General features: G+C 44.9%; 1 protein-coding gene across 2 annotated transcripts in view; it reads right to left on the reverse strand.

Annotated features, from left to right (window-relative positions):
• Positions 1–25,632, reverse strand: part of LOC137372543 (interleukin-12 receptor subunit beta-2-like) — a 124,516-nt gene that overhangs the window by 16,798 nt on the left and 82,086 nt on the right. For both annotated transcript variants that reach the window (XM_068036444.1, XM_068036445.1), the window contains 2 exons: positions 14,732–14,863; positions 8,262–8,361 (listed from right to left, as the gene is read on the reverse strand). In XM_068036444.1, coding sequence (XP_067892545.1) covers positions 8,262–8,361; positions 14,732–14,863 — 232 coding nt within the window. The remainder of the gene's footprint in view (positions 1–8,261; positions 8,362–14,731; positions 14,864–25,632) is intronic.

Here is a 25,632-nt window from a genome sequence, read left to right on the forward strand (position 1 = left end):
GTGAGTTGCTGCAGTGCATCTTGTAGATCATACACGGTGCTGCCACTGTGTGTCGGTGGTGGAGGGAGTGAATGTTGAAGGTGGTGGATGGGGTGCCAATCAAGCTGGCTGCTTTATCCTGGATGGTGTTGTGCTTCTTGAGTGTTGTTGGAGCTGCACCCATCCAGGCAAGTGGAGAGTATTCCATCACACTCCTGAATTGTGTCTTGTAGATGGGGAGTTAGGAAATGAGCTACCCGCCGCAGAATTCCCAGCCTCTGAACTGCTCTTATAGCCACAGCATTTATGTGGCTGGTCCAGTTCAATTTCTGGTCAATGGTGACCTCCCAGGAAGTTGATGGTGGGGGATTCAGTGATGATAATGCATTGAACATCAAGGGGAGATGGATATATTCTCTCTTGTTTGAGACGATCATTGCCTGGCACTTGTGTGGTGGGAATGTTACTTGCCACATATCAGCCCAAGCCTGGATGTTGTCCAGGTCGCGCTGCATATGGACACGACTGCTTCAGTATCTGAGGAGTCGTGAATGATGCTGAACATTGTGCAATCATCAGCGAACATCCCCACTTCTGATGTTATGATGGAGGGAGGTCATTGATGAAGCAGCTGAAGATGGTTGGGCCCAGGACACTACCCTGAGAACTCCTGCAGTGATGCCCTGGGACTGAGATGATTGACCTCCAACAACCACAAACATCTTCCTTTGCACTAGGTATGACTCCAACCAGTGAAGAATTTTCCCCCAATTCCCATTGACTCCAGTTTTGCTCGGGCTCCTTGATGCCATACTCGGTCAAATGCTGCCTTGATGTCAAGGGCTGTCACTCTCACCTCACCTCTGGAGTTCAGCTCTTTTGTCCATGTTTGGACTAAGGCTGTGATGCGGTCAGGAGCTGAGTGGCCCTGGCGGAACCCAAACTGAGCATTAGTGAGCAGTTTATTGCTGAACAAGTGCCACTTGATAGCACTGTCGACAACTCCTTCCATCACTTTGCTGATGATCAGGAGTAGACTGATAGGGCAGTAATTGACTGGGTTGGATTTGTCCAGCATTTTGCGTACAGGACATACTTGGGCAATTTTCCACATTGCTGGGTAAATGCCAATGTTGTAGCTGTACTGGAACAGCTTAGCTAGGGGCGCGGCTAGTTGTGGAACACAAGTCTTCAGTATTATTGCTGGAATGTTGTCAGGGCCCATAGCCACTGGACCCAATATCTGAGAATCGTGCTCCCATTACTAGCTGTTGCCTTCCTTGCACTCAGCTGGACTCCCAATAGTGTCTCGAAGGCTCACTCTCTCCTCCTGTGCCCTCGCAATGCCAGGAGTGGCATGACCACCTGCACTGCCCGAGCGCATACAGGCCACACTCCCTGCAACCTTTTCAAACCTGATGTCATCTGTGTGCCAATGGCTGAGTGCCCCTCTCAGCTGTGATCCCTTTTATGGGCCCACTTAATATTATGGTGCAGCCATGACTGGCTCCCCGCTCTGATGCTGCCTCCATGTACCTGGTCTGGCCCTGATCCAGCATACAACCCGTGTGCTCCCACCAAAATTCCAAACTGGCCCTGACTGAGCAGACAATGAGCTTGTTAGCTGGATTAATTGGCCTCATTTCCAAATTGGGCTGGTTTCCAGTGCCTGCCTTCCCCCTATCTGAGGAAAATCGCTGGCAGCTGGAATGGCAACGTGAAACCAGCATGCCGACTGGCATTGCTATTTTTAGTGCCTGCCTGCCTCCGTTCCTGCCCCTAATGGGACCTAAAAATCCTGCCCCTAGTGTTCACATACTATTCAACGGTACATGGCATCACCACTGAACTTGAAACTATCCTCATTTAGTTTGACACTAAGGTATATGGGACTCTCTGCTGGGGTAGAAACCTGATGCAACTTCAGTGGAGTGGGCCACTAATCCCAGCCAATTTTCAGGGTCAACCTCATTTAAATAATTTAGAAGGCCTTCCTGCTTGGATCGAGGAGCTCCCCTCTGGATAGCGAAAGGAAGGGAAATTGCTGCAGATATCAGTCTCCAGGACAGCTGAAGGAAAAAATTATTATTGCTGGGCAGAAGAAATGAAAAAAGTTGATTGTCCTGTGATTGATTACATTCTTTTGGGGTGAATTAAATTTTAAATTCCCCTTCCACTCACTTCAAGGCACTATGAGGCTAATTTTAACTCGGTGTGAGTGAACGGGTTTTGAGTGAGTTAATATCTCACCCATGTCAGAAACGCACTTGCATTCTTAGCCTCCAGTGTTGCCACAGCGTTAATGACAGGAAATACTTTGTATGATATTTTCCTATCATTAATGGTTCATTTGAATATAGCTGGCCATATTTGGAGCAGGCATTCAACACCTGCTGTCACTGCTGTCAGAAACTCCAGGTGGTGGGCCATGGTGAACTCTTTGTCTTGTCCTGTCCAGATCCACCTGACATTGGGTGGAAAATCAGTCCTATACTGTTTAGATTCAAATATGCAAAATAACTGTTTGGTCAAGGTACTTAAAGGATCCTGTAGAACTATACCACATGGTATGAATCATCACCTTCAGGAAAGTAAAGAAAAAACTGAGAAAAATTTCAGCTGCAATTAATTTTAAATGGGAGTACGATCAGTGTAGATCTTTTTGAGTGGTTATGAGGCTATCACCACAAATGACCTTGAGTTACAATCATGTCTCCTTGATAGTAAGATTATCCCCATGAAATGTGTGTGTACATGAAAGTGAGGGATGTCAGTGCTAGAGAACGGAACAATCCCTATTTCTGGCACCCACTGTCACCATCAAGTGACCTCAATTCCAAGGTAGTACAGGTAGATCCATTACACAGTTCCCTTGACACTGCTCCAACAACGCACCAACACTCTAACCTCACCAGTTGGAAGAACAATCGATACTGCACAGGGTGATGCTTTCCATGCCCTGCAGCAAACAGCCTGTGTTTTCTCTGAATGAGACAGATAATTTGCTAGGATATTCTATAGGCCTCCAAATCATGTGAGAGCGATAGAGGAGCAAATCTGCAGGGAAATCTACAGAGGTGTGCAAGAACTATAGAGTGGTGATAGCGGGGGACTTTAAAATTATCTCAATTGATATTTGGGTAATTAGAGTAAAGGGTAAGTGGGGGGGGGGGGGTGGAATTTCTAAAAGTTGTTCAGGAGAACTTCCTTGATCAGTGTGTTCTCAACCTAATTAGAAAAGAGGCATTGCTGGATCTGGTGCTGGGAAATGAGGTGGGCCAAGTGGACGAAGTGTCTGTGGGTAGGAGTGATCATTGTATCATAAGGTTTAGACTAGTAATGCATGAAAAGCGAGGAATAAAATAAGGTAGAATGTCTAAATTGGAAGAGGGCTAATTTCAATGCGATGAGAAGGGATCTCGCCAGGGTAGAATGGAAGCAAAGATTGGCAGGAAGAGCTCTATCGGAACAATGGGTTATCTTTAAAGAGAGATGCTTTGGGTACAGGCTAGGAGCATTCCAATAAGGGTAAAAGTTAGGAGAACCAAGAACAGGGCTCCTTGGTTGACGAGGGAGATGGGGATGATGATGAAACAAATAAAGAGGGTGTATGGTGCATTTCAGGTGAACTCATCAAGTGAGAACAAGGCCATATACGATAAGTTGAGAGGGGTGATGAGGCGGAAAATAAGACTGGCAAAGAGAGAATATGAAAATAGAATGGCAGTCAACATAAAAGGGAACCCAAAGATCTTCTACTGGCATGTAAATAGTAAGTGGGTAGTAAGAGGAGAAGTGGGACCTATTCGGGACAGAGAGGGTAATATATGCTTAGAGGCACAGGGCAAGGCTGATTTACTTAATGAGTACTTTGTATCAGTATTCACTGAGGAAATGGAGGCTGACAAAATATTAGTAGAAGGAGAGAGAGTAGAGGCATGGATAGGATAAAAATTGAGTGGGGGAGGTACTAAAAAATGGCCATGCTTAGGGTGGATAAGTCACTTGGTCTGGATGGCTTGCATCCCAGGTTGCTAAAGAAAGTGGGTTGGAGATAACGGAAGGGCTTGCCATATGGGGGAGGTGCCAGAGGATTGGGAAGTGGCAAATGCAACACCCTTATTCAAGAAAGGGTGTAAGGACAGTCCTAGCAACTACAGGCCAGTTAGTTTAACATCAGTGGTGGGTAAGGTTTTAGAAACAATAATCAGGGAAAGTATCAATGGACACTTAGAGAGGTTTGAGTTACTTAAGGATAGCCAGCATGGATTTGTAAATGGCAGATCATGTTTGACTAATCGAATTGAATTTTTTGAAGTCATAGAGAAGGTTGATGAAGGGAATGCAGTGGATGTTTATATGGATTTTAAGAAAGCATTTGATAAAGTACCACATAAAAGGCTGGTTAAGAAAATTGAGGTCAGTGTCCAATTGGATAAAGAATTGGCTTAAGGACAGAAAACAGCAAGTTGTAGTAAATGGTTGTGTTTCAGACTGGAGGATGGTAGACAGTGGTGTTCCCCAAGGGTCAATGGGACCACTGCATTTTTTGCTATATATAAATGACGTGGATCTTGGAATACACAGTAGTATCTCAAAATTTGATGACGACACCAAACTTGGAGGTGTGGCAAATGGTGAGGATGATATGAACTGCCTGCAACAACACATAGATCGGCGAGCAGAAAATGGGCAGAGAGGTGGCAGATGGAATTTCATACTGACAAGTGTGAGGAATAGGAAGAAGCAATATATACTTAATGGCACAGCTTTAAAGAGTGTGCAGGAACAGAGGGACCTGGGGGTGCATGTGCATAGTTCTTTGAAGGTGGCAGGACATATTGAGATAGTGGTTAGTAAAGCATATGGGATCTTGGGCTTCTTAAAAGAGGCATTCAGTATGAAAGCAGGGAAGTTATGCTGAACCTTTATAGAGCTCAGGTTTGGCCCTAGCTGGACGATTGCATCCAGTTCTGTCACCACACTTCAGGAAGGATGTGAGAGTCCTTGAGTGGGTGCACAGGAGATTTATCAGAATGGTTCCAGGGATGGAGGATTTTAGTTACAAGGTTAGGTTGTAAAAGGTAGAACAAAGAAGACTGATGGGAGATTTAATAGAAGTGTACAAGATTATGACAGGCTTAGGTAAGTTAGACAAGGGAAAACTGTTGCCATTAACAAATAGTACTAGGACTTGGGCATACAGATTGAAAATATTGGGCAAAAGATGCAGGGGGAATATGAGGAAGAACGTTTTTACACAGTGGGTGGTAATGACCTGGAATTTGCTGCACACAAGGGTGGTGGAAGTGGAGATGATCAATGACATCAAGAGGAAGTTGGATGATCACCTGAGAGAAATAGACTTGCAGGACTATGGGGATCGAGGAGGGTGGGGGAGGGGGGGGGGGCGGGCGGAGTAGCACTGGCTGCATAGCTCTGAGGAGAGCTGGCATGGACTCAATGGGCCAAATGGCCTCCTTCTGTTCTGTAAATTACTCTATGACTCTAATTTGGTGTCAATTGGTACCAATGAAATAGTAGAATATGTGTAGTATATACTGGGGTTTTAAAGATATTTCAGCCAGTACAATTTTCATTTAGCCAAGCATCCAAGCACAGCAGTGCACTGTTCCAGGACTACCCTGCACTGCAGTGGGCTGATAACATTTTCTCTGGTGTAAATTCAGTAAAAAGGTTCAGTGGATTAGGTGCTGGCCTGCTTTCTCTGGGGATGGCTTCAAATCAAGTCATACTGATGAGTTTAAAAGTTTCTTTGTCTGTTGTCTGCAATCTTATGTCTTCTGTGGAGTGATAGTTGAAATAAAAAGGAAAAAAAAGAATGCTGGATGTCTGAAATAAAACAGGTTAATCAAGTGTGTCAAAGAAAAAGAAAGGTTAGTGATGTAGGTAAAGCCCTTCATCTGAAGTGACTCTAAGCCTAACTGGCAATATCAGACATGTGGGGTAGAATTTTCCCAGCACCAGGGTGGTTGGCGGGGAGGCCAGGAAAATAACAGGCTCCCCGATACATTCCTGCCGCTGGGGAAGTTTCCCAGAGGTGGGCAGGAATGTGGATTGGCTACCGGCTGCAAGGCGGCAGGCAGCCAGTCAATTTAAATAATTAATGCCACAAATAGGGTGATTTAGAGAGCCCTCCAACACTTTGCCAGCGAGGAGCAGAGCCCTGCCATGTAGGGAGCCACCAGCTTAAGGGAGCTGGCCTCCATGCCGCAGGTTTGGGGATCATTGGAGTCAGAGGCTCCATCCCCCAAAGAGGGACCGTGGGCATTAAGGTTGCTCCTGCGGCTCCAACGATCCAAGTGGAGGGGGTTCTCCTCCAATTGGAGGCCCTACTGCCTTCCCCCTTCAATAATTATTTATTTTGATGGCTCGGAGGGCGCTTCCAGTCTCCCACCTGTCCCAGCACTGACCACCTCTCTCAGAGGGGCTGATGAGGCTCTGGAGCTGCCGGCTCTTGATTGGGCCAGAAACATTAGGAGCCCGCTCATCATCCAGATGGCGAGTGCAGAGGTGGCCAATTAGGTGCCCCAGTCTGGCTCCTGGCAAGTGCAGGCTTGGGATCCCCATTTGGTCCTGACGTCGGGGTCCCGAAGCCTGCGGGAATATCCTGCCCATGATGTATGGGCAATGGCACTGTCACACTGGTGCACTATGGATGTTCTGAGACTCAGAGTAAAAGGACCTTTACTCTGTATCTAGGCACCAGTGAGTGCTTGATGCAGCCATGGAGTGTCTGAAATAGGGAAAGTTTCCATTTCTACTAACATCCCTCACCTTGGTGAAGAAAAAGTTCACCAAAAAATAAGTCCAGAACTGCTACTTCTCATTGTTACTATGTCACTTTTTGAATTTCCTGTTTCCTGTTGAATTTCCTGTTGGAGTGCTTTTTGCATGTTAGTAAGAAAACCCACAATAAACAAACAGAAACATTTAAGATGGCACATTTCATTCTTCTGGGCTTTCATGAATTGTAGTGATGTTCAGGAAAATACAGTAAAACAATTATAGAATAGTCAGAGCTAGGTATTTGGAATAATCATCCATTGACTTAATTCTTCTATGTAATTTGTAACTATAGGCAAATGTAGCACATTTTAACTTTTTCAGGGGTAAACTTCCTCTTTTAGTTTGAAAACAAACAAATGTTTTTTTGTATAAATTATTTTCAGTTACAATGCTAAATGTGTTTATAGTTCAATGCTGTGTATTCTCTAATTACTGATGTCAGATCTGTGAATTTTTTTAGATTGTGTGTCAGAGAGATGTTATTGAAGTCCCTTGTGGGCCTTTGCTGTGCCTGCAGTGCCAATTATATTTTTACGTGTGCAAAAGGAGAATGTAGGGAGATATTTTTGCTTTATTAAATTAATGATGTTTAACATGAAATTTGGTGTTTCCCCTCCAATTTTCTCCCTCCTTTCCCCTCTTTAATGTGCGAACCCTTGATGAGGTAAGTTCCATGGATTGTTCTGATGAAAGATCACCGACCTGAAACATTAACTCTGTTTCTCTCTCCGCAGATGCTGCCAGACCTACTGAGTATTTCCAGAATTTCTTGTTTTTATTTCAGATTTCCACCATCTGCAGTATTTTGCTTTTATTTAGGTTCCATGGGTGCTGGGCGAACTCTGTTTCCTTGCCTGAGTGGTTATTCTGAACGGCAAGCCTAGAAAATAAATGTTGGCTATTCTGCTGACGACCATCATAGCTGATCCCACAAGGGTGGAACCTTGAGAGATTGGCAAAGATTCTGGAAGTAACAAAAATGGGGGTGGGGGAGAAGGGGGGAGGAGGGGACATTAAACTCGCACACCTTGCAGGAAATATTTGAGATTGGATTGAAGCCAATGAAAATTAAAATCAAGCGAGTTGTGAAACCAATCCAATTTCATTAGTTTCCTGCCAGCTGAGTGAGGTTAAAGTTACACCCCTCCTCCCCAGGTTTCATTAGCAGTAAGTGCAGGATAGGGATGGAGGAGGGCAATTTTACAGAGTAGAAATATGTGTTCTCGGGCAGAGTTAGGATTTTGGATTTGAAGCTCAGCTGAGCAGTTGTACCACCATCCCAGCTGAGATCAACTAACTCAACGCCAATTGAGAATGGTGTCTTTAACCTTCTTGGTCTATGTGGCTCCATTTCAGCTTGGACAAAGCCTTTATCATTTGGGCTAGAAGGAAATATTTTCTAAACAAAGCAATTTTCCTTTTAATACTTTATTCGAGTTAAAGATTCTGTTTGACGAAAGCAAGTAACTCACCTTTGTCTGACTGATTTTGCAAATGTCAGAGTTAAAAGGAAGGCCAATGGAATGGATATTCCCAGGCTTAGCTGTAGTGGAAGAGCAATGCTGTAATGATCTAAAATTTCCAATAATGAAGAAATCAGTCAAAAATAAAGAATAATTTTCATGCTCCATAGATATCATTATTTAAAAATAAATATGTGTCATAAAACGATCAACGATCACAAGATTAATTTCAGTACCATTAAAGAGACATAAAGACAACAACAGCAAATGTTGGAAACACACAGTGGGTCTTTCAGCATTTAAAAGTGGAAGACAAGTTAAGATAGTAAGTGAGAGTCTTCTTCAGAGCTACAACTAAAACGTCATAATACTTTTCTCTTTCAGATGTTGATCGACTCATTGTGCATTTCCATTGCTGTTTGTATTTCGTTTAGATTTTCCAGTATTTTTATTTTATCTTCTTATCTTTGATAACTTAAAATTTCAGCTTGCTAGTTTGGATTTTATCTGCAGTACTACAATGCAAAACTTTGGGTTCAGGAGAGGACTGCAGTCCTGTGAATTGATGGCAACTCATTTTGGAGTGGGTATATGCAGATGAGGCAGTAATGCCATGATGAACTCTTATGCCCCATTTTCCAAATCTTCCATAGAAGCATAGAAAAGTTACGGCACAGAAACAGGCCATTCAGCCCATCATGTCTGCAGTGGCTGAAAAAAAGACACCAAATCTAATCCCACCTTCCAGCACCTGGTCCATAGCCTTGCAGGTTACAGCACTTCAGGTGCAGGTCCAGGTACCTTTTAAATGAGTTGAGGGTTTCTGCCTTCACCACCAATCCGGCAGTGAATTCCATTCACCCATCACCCTCTGGGTGAAAAAGCTTTTCCTCATGGCCCCTCTAGTCCTTCTACCAATCACCATAAATTTGTGCCTCCTGGTAATTGTCCTCTCTGCTAGGGAAACAGGTCCTTCCTGTCTACTCTATCTAGGCCCTCATAATTTTATACACCTCAATTAAGTCACCCTTCAGCCTCCCCTGTTCTAAGGAAAACAACCCTAGCCAATCAATCTTTCCTCATAGATGCAACTTTCAAGCCCTTTCCACCTCATTTATGCTGATTGCAAACGTTTAAAAGTGCAGTCCAGGATTGTTGGGTACAACTTTGAAAGTTAAAGTAAGTTTAAGGAGGTGACATTCAATTTCGATGCTGTAAGAGTAGTTTCATAACAACATCTTGACACTTTTTTTAAAAATTTGCTGTTGCTGCCTATTATGTCATCGGACTTTCTATCATCTGCTGAGGGATTAACAGTCACCAAACCCCTCCCTCCAATACCACACACACTTTTCAGACAGATCACATTGGAGGTATCATTGGGAATTCCCCTCTATCTTTAATTCTTGGCAAAAGCGTAGGGGCAACAAATACAGGCTAGTTTGGTAAAGTTTACTCCAGGCTCATGGTACTAATCTGCCAGGACCCCCACACACATTACATCAGCAGAGGCTGCTACCAGCACTTGAAAGAGGAGCAATGCCCACATAAGCTTTCCAAACAAAGCAATCAGTTATGTCAAATGCTGTGGGTGAACAAAGGCCCCATGGGGAGCAAAAGCATCACTGTCATTTCCCCAATAATATTAAAAATTGCCCAGTTATGTCCTATTCACATAACAAATTCTATTCTTGATCATATCGCTCTCTTATGGATCAGCAGCAAAGTGATGGAAGAAGTAATCAATAGTGCTATCAAGCATATCTATTGCCAATTAACCTTATTGCCAATATTCAGTTCAGTTTCTGCCAGACCACTTTGGCTCCTTCTTCTTCTTCTTCTTTCTTCTTCTTCTTTTGGGCCTCCTTATCTTGAGAGACAATGGATACGCGCCTGGAGGTGGTCAGTGGTTTGTGAAGCAGCGCCTGGAGTGGCTATAAAGGCCAATTCTAGAGTGACAGGCTTTGGCTCCTGCTCTTGTCAAAACCTTAATTCAGACATGGACTCAAGAGCCGAATGCCAGAAGAAAGTTACGGGTAGCTGCTCTTGACAACAGTGCAGTCACAACAACATTAATGAAGCTTGACACTATTCAGGAATAAACTGTCTGCTTGATTGATATTCCAGCCATTGAACCCAATATACACTCCCTTCATGACTGCCGCACTATGTACTACCCACAGGGATACAACAGCAACTTGCCAAGTCTACTTATAGATAGGAATAAATGTGACCTGGCCAGGCTTTTCCACATCACAAGAGCAAATTAAAAAGCATTGTTTGCCTGTGTCCCTACTTTACCCCACTACACTGAAACCCCTTTTCACACCTCTGTCACCTCTAGCTTCTAAACTCCATCCTCAATTATTCAAAACTCCATTGTCCACATGCTGTCACACACTAAGAGCTGCTTGGCCATCACTCCAATTCTTGCTGACCTTGTTCTGCTGGAAGAGGACTCAGTATCTCCTATTGGCCAGCTAGCTTCAGTCAGTGTTTCCAGTGTCTTTAGCTGGGGCTTTTTTTTTAGCTTCTGAATACCTTCCCTGATCTTGCAAGTCAGTAATGGAGTTCCAAGGCAGGTACAATCCAGGTGTAGCTACCAGGATCACTTCTGTGTTACTGGCAGCAGATTAAAACTGGAGACCAAATATTAAAGACTTTCTTCTGTTCAACTTTAAAAAATGTATAACATTTTCAAGCAACACTATTTTCATAGCAGTAAGACACAGAAAGGAAGGAGACAGTAAACAGGGAATTACAGGCCAGTTAGCCTGACATCAGTCATCGGGAAAATGCTGCAATCTATTATTAAGGAAGTCTTAACAATGCACTTAGAAAATCATAGTAAGATCAAAGTCAACATAGTTTTACAAAAGGGAACTTGTGTTTGACAAATTGATTCAAGTTTTTTGAGGAAGTAACTAGTAGGGTAGAAAACGGGAACCAGTCGATGTAGTATACTGGGATTTTCAAAAGGCATTCGACAAGTTGCCATATAAAAGGTTAATACACAAGATAAGGGCTTATAGAGTTGGCGTAATATATTAGCACGAGTAGAGGATTGGTTAACGGATAGGAAGCAAACAGAAGGAATAAAGGGGCATTTTCAAGTTGGCAGGCTGTGACTAGTGGAGTGCTGCAAGGATCAGTGCTGGGGCCTCAGCTATTTAGAATCTATATTAATGACTTAGATGAAGAGACCAATAGTAATGTATCTAAGTTTGCTGATGATACAAAGCTAGGTGGGAATGTGAGCTGTGAGGAGGACACAAGGAGGCTGCAAAAAGATACAGGCAGGTTAAGTAAGTGGCAGATGGAGTATAATGTGGAAAAGTGCGAGGTTATTCACTTGGGTAGTATGAATAGAAAAGCAGAATATTTTTTAAAAGGCATGAAACATATTCACGTTCAAGAGAGACATGAGTGTACTCATACAAGGAACACAAAAAGTTAGCATACAGGTACAGCAAGCAATTAGGAAGACAAATGGCACATTGGCCTTTATTGCAATGGAATTGGAATACAAGAATAAGGAAGTCTTGCTACAATTCTGTGGGGCTTTGGTGAGACCACACTTGGAGTACTGTGCACAATTTTGGCCTCCCTATCTAAGGAAGGATATACTTGCCTTGGAGGCAGTACAGTGAAGATTCATTAGATTGGTTCCTGGGATAAGAGGATTGTCCTATGATGAGAGGCTGAGGAAATTGGGCCTATACTCTCTGGAGTTTAGAAAAATGAGAGGTGATCTCACTGAAACATACAAAATTCTGAAGGGGCTTGACAGGGTAGATACAGAGAGGTTGTTTCCCCTGGCTGGGGAATCTAAAACAAGGGGGGTACAGCTTCAGGATAAGGGGATGATCATTTAAGACTGAGATGAGGAGAAATTTCCTCATTCAAAGCGTTGTGAATATTTGGAATTCTCTACCCCAGAGGGTTATGGATGCTTTATCATTGAATATATTTAAGGTTGAGATAGACAGATTTTTGATCACTCAGGGAATCAAGGGAAGTGGAGAGCAGGCAGGAAAATGGAGTTGAGGCAGAAGATCAGCCATGATCTTATTGAATGGCGGAGCAGGCTTGAGGGGCCGTATGGTCTACTCCTGCTCCGATTTCTTATTTTCTTCTGTTCTTCTGTTCACTTACACAGTTAGTTGAGTTTTCACCTGGTGATCCACACCTCAAAAGTAAATACAAGGTGGAAGGGACAGTTGAGGAGAGTCTGCTTAGGGGGGCACAATCCTCTCCAAGTTCAATTCAGCTGGAACAGAAGCTGAATTCCAGAGGCTATCATTGAGAGGGATAATGCTGGAGGTGCATCAGCAACTTAGCGAGGTACTGACAGACATGCAACGCACACCACAATAGCGAAAAGGATGGAGGAGTCCAACTCAATTGACAATGGATTGGTGGTGCAGGGAATTTTGAGAATGTTTGCCATGGAAAGAGAAGCTGCCTCCATGGAGCTTCAAGCACGGCTCTGAAATGAGTCCATGCAAGCCATGAACATGACCGTACAGGATGACAGATACCGTGTCTGTGGCCTTACAATGTGTCACTGATCTGCACCAAGCTGGTCTGCAGCAGAGCGGTAGGAGTGATGTGGTGCTGGTCCGGGAGAAGGACGATGGTGAAAGGGAACATGGAAGTGGGAACTCAAAGCGCTCTTACTTTTTGCCTGTTCAGCCTTGTTCAACTAGTACTCGAGATGCTGCCTCATGTCCCAGTGACTGAGTCTGCCCCTGCACAGGTGCAGGTGGAGCAGTCTTTGGCAGGGCCCTCAGGGGTTCTGAAACCCAGAGGCTGGGGTGGGTGTGGAGGGGCTGCAAAATTTGGGTGGGGGTGTTGATTGGTGCTGCTGGTGTGAGCAGATTTCATTTCTCCTGTTTCACACTAGGCGACCCTTCACAATATTAGGACATCCCTGACATCCTGTGCAGCAATGTAAGCAGCTGGTCCAGTGAGAGGTTCCCCCATCTTCATCCTCCTCTTCCTCCATATTCTGTTCATCTGAAGATGTGATGAGCCTCTTTGTCCTCCTCCATCTGCAATCCTCTCTGTACAATGTTGTGCAGGATGCAACACATTATTGCAGACACCCTCATTGGCAAGTACTGAGAGGTGCCTCCACACCTATCCTGAAGTGTGTCTTTAACATTTGAATGGCTTGCGCGATGACATGCCTGGTGGTCATATGGCTCTCATTGGAGTGCTCTTGTGTCTCATTGGTAGAAATCCTCACAGGTGCCATGAGCCAAGTTTGAGCTGGCCTTTAAGTCTGCTTCCTGGAATGAAAAGGTCAGGAATGTTGGACTGATGCAGTATAAAATGACGTGACAGCTCCCAGGGAAACAACTGCAACCTCTTCTTGTGTTTGCGCTTCAGCTGGGCATTGATGGACGAATATCCCTTGCGGTTTACAAAACCTCCTGGTCACTGTGGTGGTGCTCAGATTGTCACTTGTGTGCAGTCAATGGAACCCTGTACATATGGGAATCCAGCCAGAGATGCAAATCCAGGTGCCTGCTCATCTTGGCCATCACAGGGAAAGTTTACATAACTCTCAGTGCTGGCAAACAATTCATCTGTCCTATGCATTTATGTACAGCTGACTGTGTGACCTTTCAGATGTCTCCAGTAGCATCCTGGACGGAACCAGAAGCAAAACAATTGAGGGCGGTGGTGACATTCACAGCCATTGGGAAAGCGTGTCTGGTAGGTTTTCTTCTAGGAGGCTGCATATGTCTACCACCACTTGATGTGACAACTTCAGCCTGCAAAGCAGTGCACTTCCGAGATGTCAATGTCGCAGAGCCTCTGTCTCTAAACCCTGTGATGTGGGTAGTTACTCCTCAGACCTTGACCTCTCTCCTGTCCACTTACTGATCCCACCACAGCATGTCATCACTGCCATGGATAGTGATGGTCTTCCTCTTCTGATGTGCTGTCAAATACATCCAACACATCTCTCATCCTGAACTTATCAATTTGAAAGCCCCCAAAGTTGAGAAAAAGCTGGACCCACACAAGAGCTGTCTGCCAAATGTTTGCTAGAGGCAACTGAGGCATCAGTTGGAATAAGTGAGGCTTTATTCAGATGGGACAACCACAAATTTAAATACACACCTGAACTGTGACTCAGTCTCGCCACCATTTCCCTGGTCAGTCTCCCGAGCCCAGGGAAACCCATGCTGGAGATGTCAAATTTGAACCCAAGTTAAATTCAATTTGAAACACACCATTAACGTCTCCTAAGGATGCTGATTACAGCAATAACTATCCACCTGCCTGCACCAATCAAAAACCCTGACTTTGGTGAGTAGGTTGTTGCAGACATACAAACATGCCTCAGTTAAAAAGTGGGCACATTGGAGTCAGGTTATGGCATGATCGCAAAATCAACATTTTAACCCCCTGTCCCCAACCCACCTGTTGTTTGGGGTTAAAAGTTCCCCCAAAGAGTTACTTACCTTGCTTGATGACTGTCTCTGCTCCCTTTGCCCCTTCTCCTGCAGCTGTTGTGGCAGTCATGTGCACAGTGTAAACAGTGTCGAATTCAAGCTTCAGCCAGTAAGTTCTCTCAGTGGCATTTGTGACATTATCTAAAAAAGTAAAAATAAATCTTTTAATGTACAATATGGCACAGTTTGATCAATGTAAAATATGATTCCATGTTCATTTTTTCCAATTAATTCTGATAAAGTTTATGGCATCAAAGCTGCAAAATCTCTTGGAATACTGGAGCAATACTGAATGTTGTAACCATTTGTTTCTCCTCTGGACCTATTTTCACTTCCTATACTTGTCTCATCATCTCCTTTTGCCTTGCACCGTCACTGCGTCTGTCATTTAATCACTCTTATCATCCATACTATCCCATACATCTCCCTTTCATTTGTGTCCTGTTCCCTTTTCCCAGGCTCTGTATGTGCTTAAAAGCTGTTCCAGTTTTAATAAAAGATCATTAACCTGAAACATTGAGAGTAATTTTAAGCCCCAAAAACAGATGGGTTTGTGTGGGGTGGCACGTTAAAATTTAAAACATTTTGAACCCAAACCTAACCCGTCTCAAGTCCGCCAATGTTTGGTTTAAACATAAGATCTTAAGATATTGGAACAGGTGTAGACTCTCAAGCCTGTTCCACCAATCAATATGTTCATGACTGATCTTCTGCCTCAATACCAGTTTCCTGCCAGCTCCCTATATCCCTTGATTCCCTGGGAGACCATAGATCTGCCTATCTCAGACTTAAATATACACAAGTATGGAGCATCCACAGCCCTCTGGGGTAGACAATTCCAAATATTCACAACTCTCTGAGTGAAGAAATTTCTCCTCATCTCAGTCCTAAATGACCGACCCCTTATCCTGAGACTGTGCCCCCATGTTCTAGATTTCCCAGCCAGGGGAAACAACCTCTTGGTGTCTACCCTGTCATGCCCCTTCAGAATCTTGTATGTTTCAATGAAATCATCTCTCATTCTTCTAAGTTCCAGAGAGTATAGGCCCAATTTTTTTTATTCGTTCATGGGATGTAGACTAATCCAGCATTTATTGCCCATTCCTAATTGCCCTTGAGAAGGTGGTGGTGAGCTGCCTTCTTGAACCGCTGCAGTCCTTGGGATGTAGGTACACCAACAATGCTGTTAGGAAGGGAGTTCCAGGATTCTGACCCAGCAACAGTGAAGGAACGGCGATATGGTTCCAAGTCAGGATGATGTGTGGTTTGGAGGGCAACTTGCAAGTGGTAGTGTTCCCATGTATCTGCTGCACTTGTCCTTCTAGGTGGTAGAGGTTGTGGGTTTGGAAGGTGCTGTCGAAGGAGCCTTGGTGAGTTGCATCTTGTAGATGGGTACACAGTGCTGCCACTATGTGTCGGTGGTGGAGGGACTGAATGTTGAAGGTGGTTATCACAGCCTCTCATCACAGAACAACCCTCTCATCACAGGGACCAATCTAGTGAATCTTCACTGCATGCCTCCAATGCAAGGATATCCTTCCATAAATATGGATACTAAAACTGCACACAGTACTCCAGGTGTGGTCTCACCAAATACCTATACATTTGTAGCAAGGCTTCCTTATTCTTGTACTCCAATCCCCTTGCAATAAACACCAACAGGCAATTTGTCTACCCAATTGCTTGCTATACCTGTATGCTGACTTTCTATATTCCGTATATGAGTACATCTGTCTCTCTGAACATCAATATTTAAAAGTTTCACACCTTTTAAGAAATATTCTGCTTTTCTATTCTTACTACCAAAGCGAATAACCTCACGTTTCCCCATATTATACTCCATCTGCCACCTTGTGCCCACTCACTTAACATGTCTATATCTCTTTGCACCCTCTTTCTGTCCTCCTCACAGCTTACATTGCCACTTAGCTTTGTAGCGTCAGCAAACTTAGATACGTTACTCTTTGTCTAAGTCATTAAAACAGATTGTAAATAGCTGAGGCCCCGGTACTGACCCTTGCGGCACTCCACAAGTTACAGGCTGTCAACTCGAAAATTACCCATTTATCCCTACTGTCTGCTTCCTATCCATTAACCAATCTTCCATCCATGCTAATATATTACCCCCAACTTCAAGAGCCCTTATCTTGTGTATTAACCTTTTGCGTGGTGGGACGCGGAGGGGCTGGGGGCAAGTGACCACCTTCTCAAGGGCACTTAGGGATGGGCAATAATAGTGCCAGTGATACCCACATTCCATGAATGAATTAAAAATCCCCACTCTGAGGAGGCGAGTCGTTCATTTAAATATTTTAATAAGACTGCGTGCCTCAGATTTTATCTCTCCTCTCTCTTCCAGATTTAACCCTGGCTGACTGGGTTTCCTGGACCCCAGGAAACCTGGCAGCTGAAGGAAGGTGAGGACTGCCGCAGGAACAGTTAAGTGCCTTTCCAGCACTGCTTGTGGGCCAGGAGCAGCAGAAGTACATCCCTCCGGCCCCCCTTGCTAACCTGTTAACCTCTCCAGTGATCAATTCCCCCCCACCCCCCACAACTGTGTTCTGATTGCCTCGTGATGTCCTCCCTGCCCCACTTGCGTGTTCTTCCTCCACCTACTCCCCTAACCTCATGAACTTCCTGATCTGTGGCCTTCCCTCAATCTATCTGCCTGCGACCAAGTAACAGATTCCAAAAATGGTAATCAGGCCCTGCCATTAAATTTGGCAGGACGCGGGTTTCCTGACTGCTTAATTGCCTCCCCCCAACCCCCCCCCCATTCCTTCTTCATAAATATCAAGGCCGTTAACTCCATTTCCCTCTCTACAGAGAGCCTAACTTGCTAAACGTTGCAACATTTTTTGTTCTGATTTCAGATTTCCAGCATCTTTGGTATTTTGGTTATGTTTTATTAGAAAGGCATGTTGTCCAACAATACTGTCATTAAATGTTACCTGTATCTTCTTCAGAACTGTATACAAGCCACAGTCGATTGCTGCATTAATGGAGTGATATGGCAAACCCTTCCAACCTTTACAAGTTATGAGCTAGCTATGACTACAAGAGTAGCTAGCATTTAAATCAGGCCTTCAATGTTATAGCAGCTACTACTGCTGCTGCTAAGCAATCTGAATTAGTTTAAAACATGTGCACAGAAAGTCTCTCACACAAACTTTTTTCTCTTCCAATAAATGTGTGAAAAAAATGTCAAATATCAGCTTGGGTCAGGTGGGAATATTCTTGATTCAGGAGTCAGGAATGTCATGGGTTCAAAACCCACTCTATAATTTGAGCAGGTAAACACATCAGTGCTGCATTGGGGAGTACTGTTTTATCAGAGATGCTACCTTTATTGAGAAAATGAAACCATGGCTCTGCCTGCTTAGGAGGATGTGACAAATTCCGTTTCACCTGACTGCAACTGCAATGTAAACTGCACATAAATGAATATCAGAGTCTTGTGGACTCAGATTTCCATGTATAATTCAGGAACAAACTGTTCCCAGAAAAACTTGATACCAAGGCTTCCAGAGCTGCTGTTACAGTGTTATGGCTGTCTTAAGGGATGGGTTGGTATTGCCAAGAAAGGTCTTCATTTTTGGGCTAAAAATTCAATAGTGCTTGGTTTTGGGTGCGATTACCCCTTGTTTGGTCAAGATGATGCAGGCAGCACATAAATTTTGTGCTACCTGCCCATCGGCATGGCTGCAGTGTGCAGCCCAGTGCTAAATGTGCTGCTGACTGGCTGCATGCTCAGCAGGATTTTCAGGTGCGTGTGTGGATAGCACAAGTTACAGCTAGCCTGAACGTCTTAAAAGTAGCCTGCATCTCTGAAAGGGGAGGTGCATTCCTTTTGCAGCAGTTGGTGGAACTGTAACAAAAAGTGTTTCAGAGAAGGAATAAGAGCACCGATGGAGCAACAGGGCAGAGAGAGGCCTCCCAGGTTGTCTGATGTGGCATTGAAGGCCATAGTCCAGGAGGTGGAAAGCGAAAGTGAAGTCATGTTTCCAGAGGGGGCCAGGAGGCAATCCAGGTACATAGTGAGAAGGGAATGGGAGCAGGTAGCCATGGAAGTCAATCCAAGAAGTGTGGCCCTGAGGACCTGAAAATAGTGCTGGAAAAAGTTCAATGACCTTACATAAGTGGTCAAGGGCAGTAAATGCATCTTTATATGCCATCATCTACCCAGCCTATCATCAACCTCAAACATTGTTTAATGCAGCACACCCCCATCGCTCACCTACTAGCAATCTCTAGCAAACTAGACTCATCCATAACATTCATATGCTTCATCTCATCCTCGAACATTTACCAGTTCTGCAAGCCTCACACCCACATCTCACAGCTTCAACATACTTCCAGTTATTCAGCTATGGCAGGCACATTGCCCACTGACACTCACTGACACTCACTTCTCTCTCTTGCAGTACATGGTAGCTGATAACAGACAATAGTAGAGAACAGGCAAGGGACAGGCATGCCTGCATTTCCTGAGCTCCTTGGAGGAGACGGTACAGTGAATCATAGGGCCAGCAGCGTCTGAGGCCATTGCAACCAGTGTCAATGAGAACATCCAGGATAACGGCGTGTTCCTGCCTTATGCACCTTCTCAAATCCCACTTCATCCTCATCCTGCTATCTGGCATGAGGTGCAAGCTGCAGATGGTGTGACCATGGACCTCTCACTTTCCACCCAACTCCTATCTCCCCTCACAGCAACCCTGCCCTTTCTGCATTTATGTTTTCAAATATCCAAGAACTGAAGCCTGGCCAGCCAGTGCAGCATCACCATGAAGCCTGCAAGCAAGAGCAGAAATCTGATGAAGAAGACTTTGCAGCCATCAGCTCAGATACTGGTACTGTGAGGACTTTAGAGGGTAGTCTAGAGACGGGATCAGCTTATGGTGAGTCACCAGACATGAATGGGCTGCAGTCAGGCCAGGAGGAAAGGATAATCCATGGGTCAGCTTTCCAGAGGGTGTCATTGCAGATGAGTTCTGCTGCAAAGGACTCATATGAGGACTTCATGGAGCAGTGTACAGTTGAAGGCTGATGAGAATGCAAACAGAGATGCTTGATGCATTCTCAGTCTGCCACAGAGCCTGTTGTCACTTTCAAGGAGCAAGGAGGAAACCAACTGCAACATGGCACAGGGCTTAGCACAGAACTTGCAGCCCATCCTTTCCGGTGTGGAAGTGGTGGCCAACTCCATGGCAGCACTTGCAGCAATGATCCAACATCTTGTGGCTGATGTCTCAGCTTCCATTGCAGCATGGGCAGAGGCTACCCAATGTCTCAGTGCTGCAGTGGAAGCTCAGATTGAGGTCATGAGATCTCTGCTTGCTGCTACGTAAGCACAGCTTGCTGTCATGCAGACTCAGACTGCTCTCGTCATGGCTGCGAATACCAGTGCTCAAAGGGGCAATCCAACAATCTGTGCGCAAGCAGAATGCTGAGGCACTGCCCCAGGAGAGTGACAGTGGCTGTATGATGCAGGAACCTGCTGTCCTCCCACAGGGTGATAGCATTCATCCTTCCACCACTGTCACTTTGCCAGTACCCTTACTGTTGCCTGTCAGCCAGCCAGCCCCAACTGCTGCTGCCCATGCTGAGGTGGCACAGTCTGAAGCTGGGCCCTCAAGACCCAGAGCTGCTCGAAGTTGTTCTGCAAGGCCATCTGCAGTCCTCCCCAGTGAAGGTCAACAGCCTTCCACTGGCCGTGCTGCACCTGCTGGGGTAGCACTGTGTAGCAGCACTAGGAGAGGCAAAGGCACCCACAGGACAAGTACTAAGGGGATGCACAATGTTGAATGGTTCAGTTTTGTACTTATTATTGGAAGTGTTCTTGGATAAAGTTGTTTTGAATTTTTTTTGTGGTGTCTTTTATTTCAGGATTTTGGCCAAGAGAACGCGATGATCAACATACCCTCTAACTTTCTTTTGTAGTGTGCGGACAATTTGTTTAAGTGCATGGACCCTTTAAATTTGTTTGCAAGCTGCGCACACACGATAACTTAAAGGGGCTGTCTCAGGTGCGGCCTGTGTGGGAACTTTTGGGTTGCTGTGTGGCCACGCAGCCGTATGTCCACGCAGCTTAGAGGGAACATTGGCTGTAATGGTTTGTAGCAGAGGAATAGAAAGGTGGGGAATTATGGAGCTGCAATGATGTGGAGATGATTTTGGGGGAACTGGAGTCGGAATTGTCTATCACGGACAGCCCATCCAGAAAGATGGGGTTCTGGATGCCTCCTCCCTTCCTCATCGTCCTCTTTCCCCTGCCAAGGTTCTCGCTGAAGGCCTGGTGGCAAGGACTGGGCCCTCGTGAGAGCCAGGTTGTATAGCATGGAGCAGACCATCAAGGATTTGGAGATGCAATCCAGCAAGTATTGTAGGGCTCCCCCTGAGTGGTCGAGTCAGCAGAGCCATTGTTTTAGAATGATGATGGTTTGCTCCACAATGTTGCTGGTAGCAGCATGGCTCTCGTTTGTGCACTGTCCATGTGTGGTCAGGTGGCGGAGGAGAGTCTTGAGCCACGTGTACACTCGGTAGCCCTCACAGCCACCCTCTGGTGCGTGTGGCTCGAATATGGTGGGAATGGCGTACTTGGCACTGGATAAAAACATGTTGGCTGCGCCGGCATAATGCTCTGTGCATGGCCACACACCAACTACATATTAAGGGAGTGGTACCCTTTGTGGTTCCAATAAATTGCTCAGTTGAGATGGCTGTCTGCCCCACTGGTAATCCCATTACCCTGGCAAAGCCATGTGCTGGCTCCTCCTGCTTCTCTCTGCTTAGAGAAAAGACTATGAAATCTCCTGTCCTTGTGTGCAGCGATGCATGGTAAACTGCAAGATGTTGTCCGCTGCTGCCCGGAAGGGTCTTGTTACATAGAAATTGAGGGCTACGCTGCTCTTTATGACTATTGGCAGTCCTGTCCTCGCCCTGCTGTGCAGCTGCAGATCTGGTTGGAGAATATGGCACAGTTCAGTTACCATCTCCTTGGTGAAGCGTAGCCACTGCAGACACTGATCCTGGTTGAGGTGGAGGTAGAAGAAATGCTCTCTGAAGACCCTTGGTGGGTATGGCCTTCTATTGAGAGCCCTCCTCCTCCTCCTCCCTCTGCGCACAGCTTCCCGTCTCTGCTGCCTGTCTCCATCTCCTAATCGTGCTGCAGCCCAAGAGGGACTGCAACTGTAGCGTTCATGAATGATAGCAGACTTTCTGCTGACAGACCCTCAAACTCCACTGAACTGCTTGGAAAGTCCAGCACCATTGTCTAACTCCAACAACATAGTACACAGGACTTCCACTAACTCTGCACCAGCAAAAGAATGTCAAAGGCACCTCACCTGAAAATTCCATGCTAATGCCTTTAAGCAGTTCTAGTGCAGGGTCCCTCATACAGCTGAACTGGGTGTTAACAGGACTGTGAAGTCCAAAATGGCAGATTGGGTGTCATATCAGCTGTAGGAGCTGAGTGACTTCACAATCTGCCCACTTTGCATGCTTGCAGCACACAAACGGCACGCCCACGCTAACACCTTCCAAATATGGTGCTCCGTGCAGGCCACGCTGCAAGTCACCGGATACGGATTGGCTGCCATTTTCAGGACTCCAGGCTCACGTGGTGCTGACACAGGTGTCCAACTTTACTGCCTTGGCGTTTTGAATAAAAAAACGGTTTTGCAGTTTCAGTACTTGTTGCAGAATGCTGTTGCTGCTTTACTTACTGATGAAGGTTGTGTTCACGACTGTGCAACCCCCTCCCTCACCCTTTACAATATGCCTTATTTGCAGATAGATATAGGAATCAACCACAAGCTCCTCGACAGCTGCTCTAGACCATTGCTTGGGCCGCTCCTGAGCCACTAACAACTGTTTTTCTACCACAGAATTGGAATTCCCCTCCTCCCACTATACAACTGCATCTTCATGCCCCACCTGAAATGAACCGAGAAGCCCCACAGTTAAACCATGCTGCTCTTATTTTGTTATCATCAGTCCCCTATTATTCCACCTACTGCTTGACACAACAGAGCACTAAATCAAGGAAGATATGAAACCTTTATAAAACACAGGTTAGGCTCCAGCTGGAATATTGTATTCAATTCTGGCCACCTCACTTTCAGAAGGATGTCAAGGCCTTAGAGAGGGTGCAGAGGAGATTTACTAGAATGGAACCAGGGATGCAGAACTTCAGTTACATGGAGAGACTGGGAGAAGAGCAAAGAAGCAGGCCCGAGGAAGAAACTGTTCACATGTCAGAAGGGCCAGTAAACAGACGACACAGATTTAAGATGATTGCCAAAGAAGCAGAGGCACGCTGAGGAGAATTTTTCTTACGCATTGAGTTATGATGACCTGGAATGCACTGCCTGAAAGGATGCTGGAAGCAAATTCAATATTAAATTTCAAAGGGGAATTCAATAAATACTGGAAAAAGGGTCATGAGTAGTGGAGTGGGACTAATCAGATAGCTCTTTCAAAGAGCTGGCACAGGCATGATGGGCCAAATGGTCCCCTTGTGCTCTATCATTCTATGACGCGATGAAGAGTGCTGCTCTCTAGCCAGGTCCCTGCAAGGCAGGTTGCAAGGGTGCCCGAACTGTTGCATGAGTACTGCTGCTATCTCAGCCATGTAATCTACAACTGTATTTTTGATTGTGTTTTGTATCATCTAATGCAGTTATATTTTATATTTTCTTCATATTTTTGAATTCTTTAAAGCTAGCTATGAACTATAAGAATGAGTACTTGTACTCTTTTCACTGTCACTCAAGAATTCACAAAACTGCTAACCCTAATGAAATAAAAAGCTTTTTAGAAACAATGTTGGAAATTAACAAAGCTGTGAAGTCAATTAAAGTAATCATGAGGAGGACTAACAAGGAAAAGGAGTAAAAACAGAAAATGCCGGAAATACTCAGTGGGGCAGGCAGCATCTTTGGGGCAAGAAATAAAGTTAAATCGGGCTGAATTTTTGTTCTGGGGTCGGGACCCAGACATTGGGTGAATTTCTGGATCCCAGCCTGTGCACGTCGGTGCTTCACGCCCTACATGATTTTTAACAAGCAGGCCAATTAGTAGCCAGGCAGTGTGTCGCTATCTGATTAAAGATGGCGGGCAGGCTCCTGAGGCTGGAGGACCAATAGAAGGGCCTAAAGGAGGTCCTCTAGCAATCATACATCGGCAAGCCCACCATCAGAAGTGGGAGTTGCCAATCTAGCAGGGAGAACAAGAGGGCACCTCATGGTGGAGGCACCATCACCTCCATCCCTTGGCTGTGTTTGGCTTCAGTGGAGGACACGTGTGCCAACTGCAAAATTCCAGTTGTCTTCTGCTGAGTGGCCTTAATAGGTCCTTAAATTGGCCTAAATGGCTACCCGCCACTTGTGGACAGGTAGTTGTCACCCCCACCCTGATCCTCTCAGATTGAAAATGGCCTGGAAGTGGGACCATGGTGGGAGACTGGCACACCAGCCAATGGCGGGAAATTGCAGGCTGTCCACCTCCAGTCCCGCCTCCGCGGCCGTTTGAAAATTTGGCCCAACATTTCAGGTCAATGACCTTTAGTCAGAACCAGGAAAGAGGGATATATCTGAGTTAAATTGAGACCCATTGTTGAAATGATAAATTAGTACATAAACATTTTCTCTAAGATCAGAAAAGACTGTCTAGGTTGATAGAACTTTGTAATGAACAAATGGGCCATAATTAGAGCAACCCATCCAAATGGAGAGCAGCTAAGCTCCATATCTCCGAAGGTCGAGACATTCAAAGATTCAGTAACATGAAAGGAGGTGACCACCTAACAATGAAGGAAGAGAAAAAAAAAGAATGGTCCTCTTCTGACAAAATCACTGCTATTATGAGAGTCCCTGTTTATTAACTTGTGAAATGAATGTACCGAAGTATCTGATCAAGTGAGCTATTTCCTTCCTTACTTTCTTTAGCAGCCTGGGATACATTTCACTGGGACTAGCGATATATCCTCTTTCAAAGATGCTAAACCCCTTAATATTTCCTCCCTCACCATCCAATATTTCACACTCCTCCTCAACTACAATGTCTGCATTGTCCCCTGCTTATTTGAAGACAAATGCTAAGTACTCGCTAACATTTATGCCCACTTCATCCGCCTCCACACATAAGTTAGCTTTTTGGTCTCTAATTGGCCCCACTCTTTCCTTAGTTTTCCTCTTGCTCTTTATGGATTTATAAAATATCTTTGGGTTTCCTTGATTTTACTTGCCAATATTTTTTTTGTGCCCTCTCTTGGCTTTGCTAATTTCCTTTTTAATTTCACCTCTGCACTTTCTGTGCTCCTCCAGGCTTTCTGCAGTATTGAGTTCTCAGTATCTGACATAAGCTTCCCTTTTTTGCCTTATCCTATTCAGAATGCTCTTTGACATCTAGGGCAGTCTAGAATTGGGAGTCCCACCCTTTTTATTTCTGGGAACATATTTGTTCTGAACCCTCTCTATCGCCTCCTTGAATGCCTCCCACTCATCTGGCACTGATTTACCTTCAAGTAGCTGTTTCCAGTACACTTTTCTCAAATCACATCTCAGCTTAATGTCCTCACAGTTTACTATATTTTTGAGTTTTGTGTCATCTGCAAACTTTAAAATTTTGCCCTCAATATACCCAAGTCCAGGTCATTAATATATATCAAAAAGAGCACTGGTCCCAACATCAACACCTGCTGGACACCATGGCACAATTCCCTCAAGTTGAAAAATAACCCATGCACCACTACTCTTTACTTTCTGCCCATTAGTCAATTTAGTGTCTACACAGCCACAGTCCCTTTTAATCCCATAAGCTTCCATTTTGCTAACAAGTCTATTATCTGGCACTTCATCAAATGCCTTCTGAAAGTCCATATACACATCAGCTGCACTACCTTC

This window comes from Heterodontus francisci, chromosome 8 (genome assembly GCF_036365525.1).
Source record: "Heterodontus francisci isolate sHetFra1 chromosome 8, sHetFra1.hap1, whole genome shotgun sequence".
Classification (NCBI taxonomy): Eukaryota; Metazoa; Chordata; class Chondrichthyes; order Heterodontiformes; family Heterodontidae; genus Heterodontus; species Heterodontus francisci.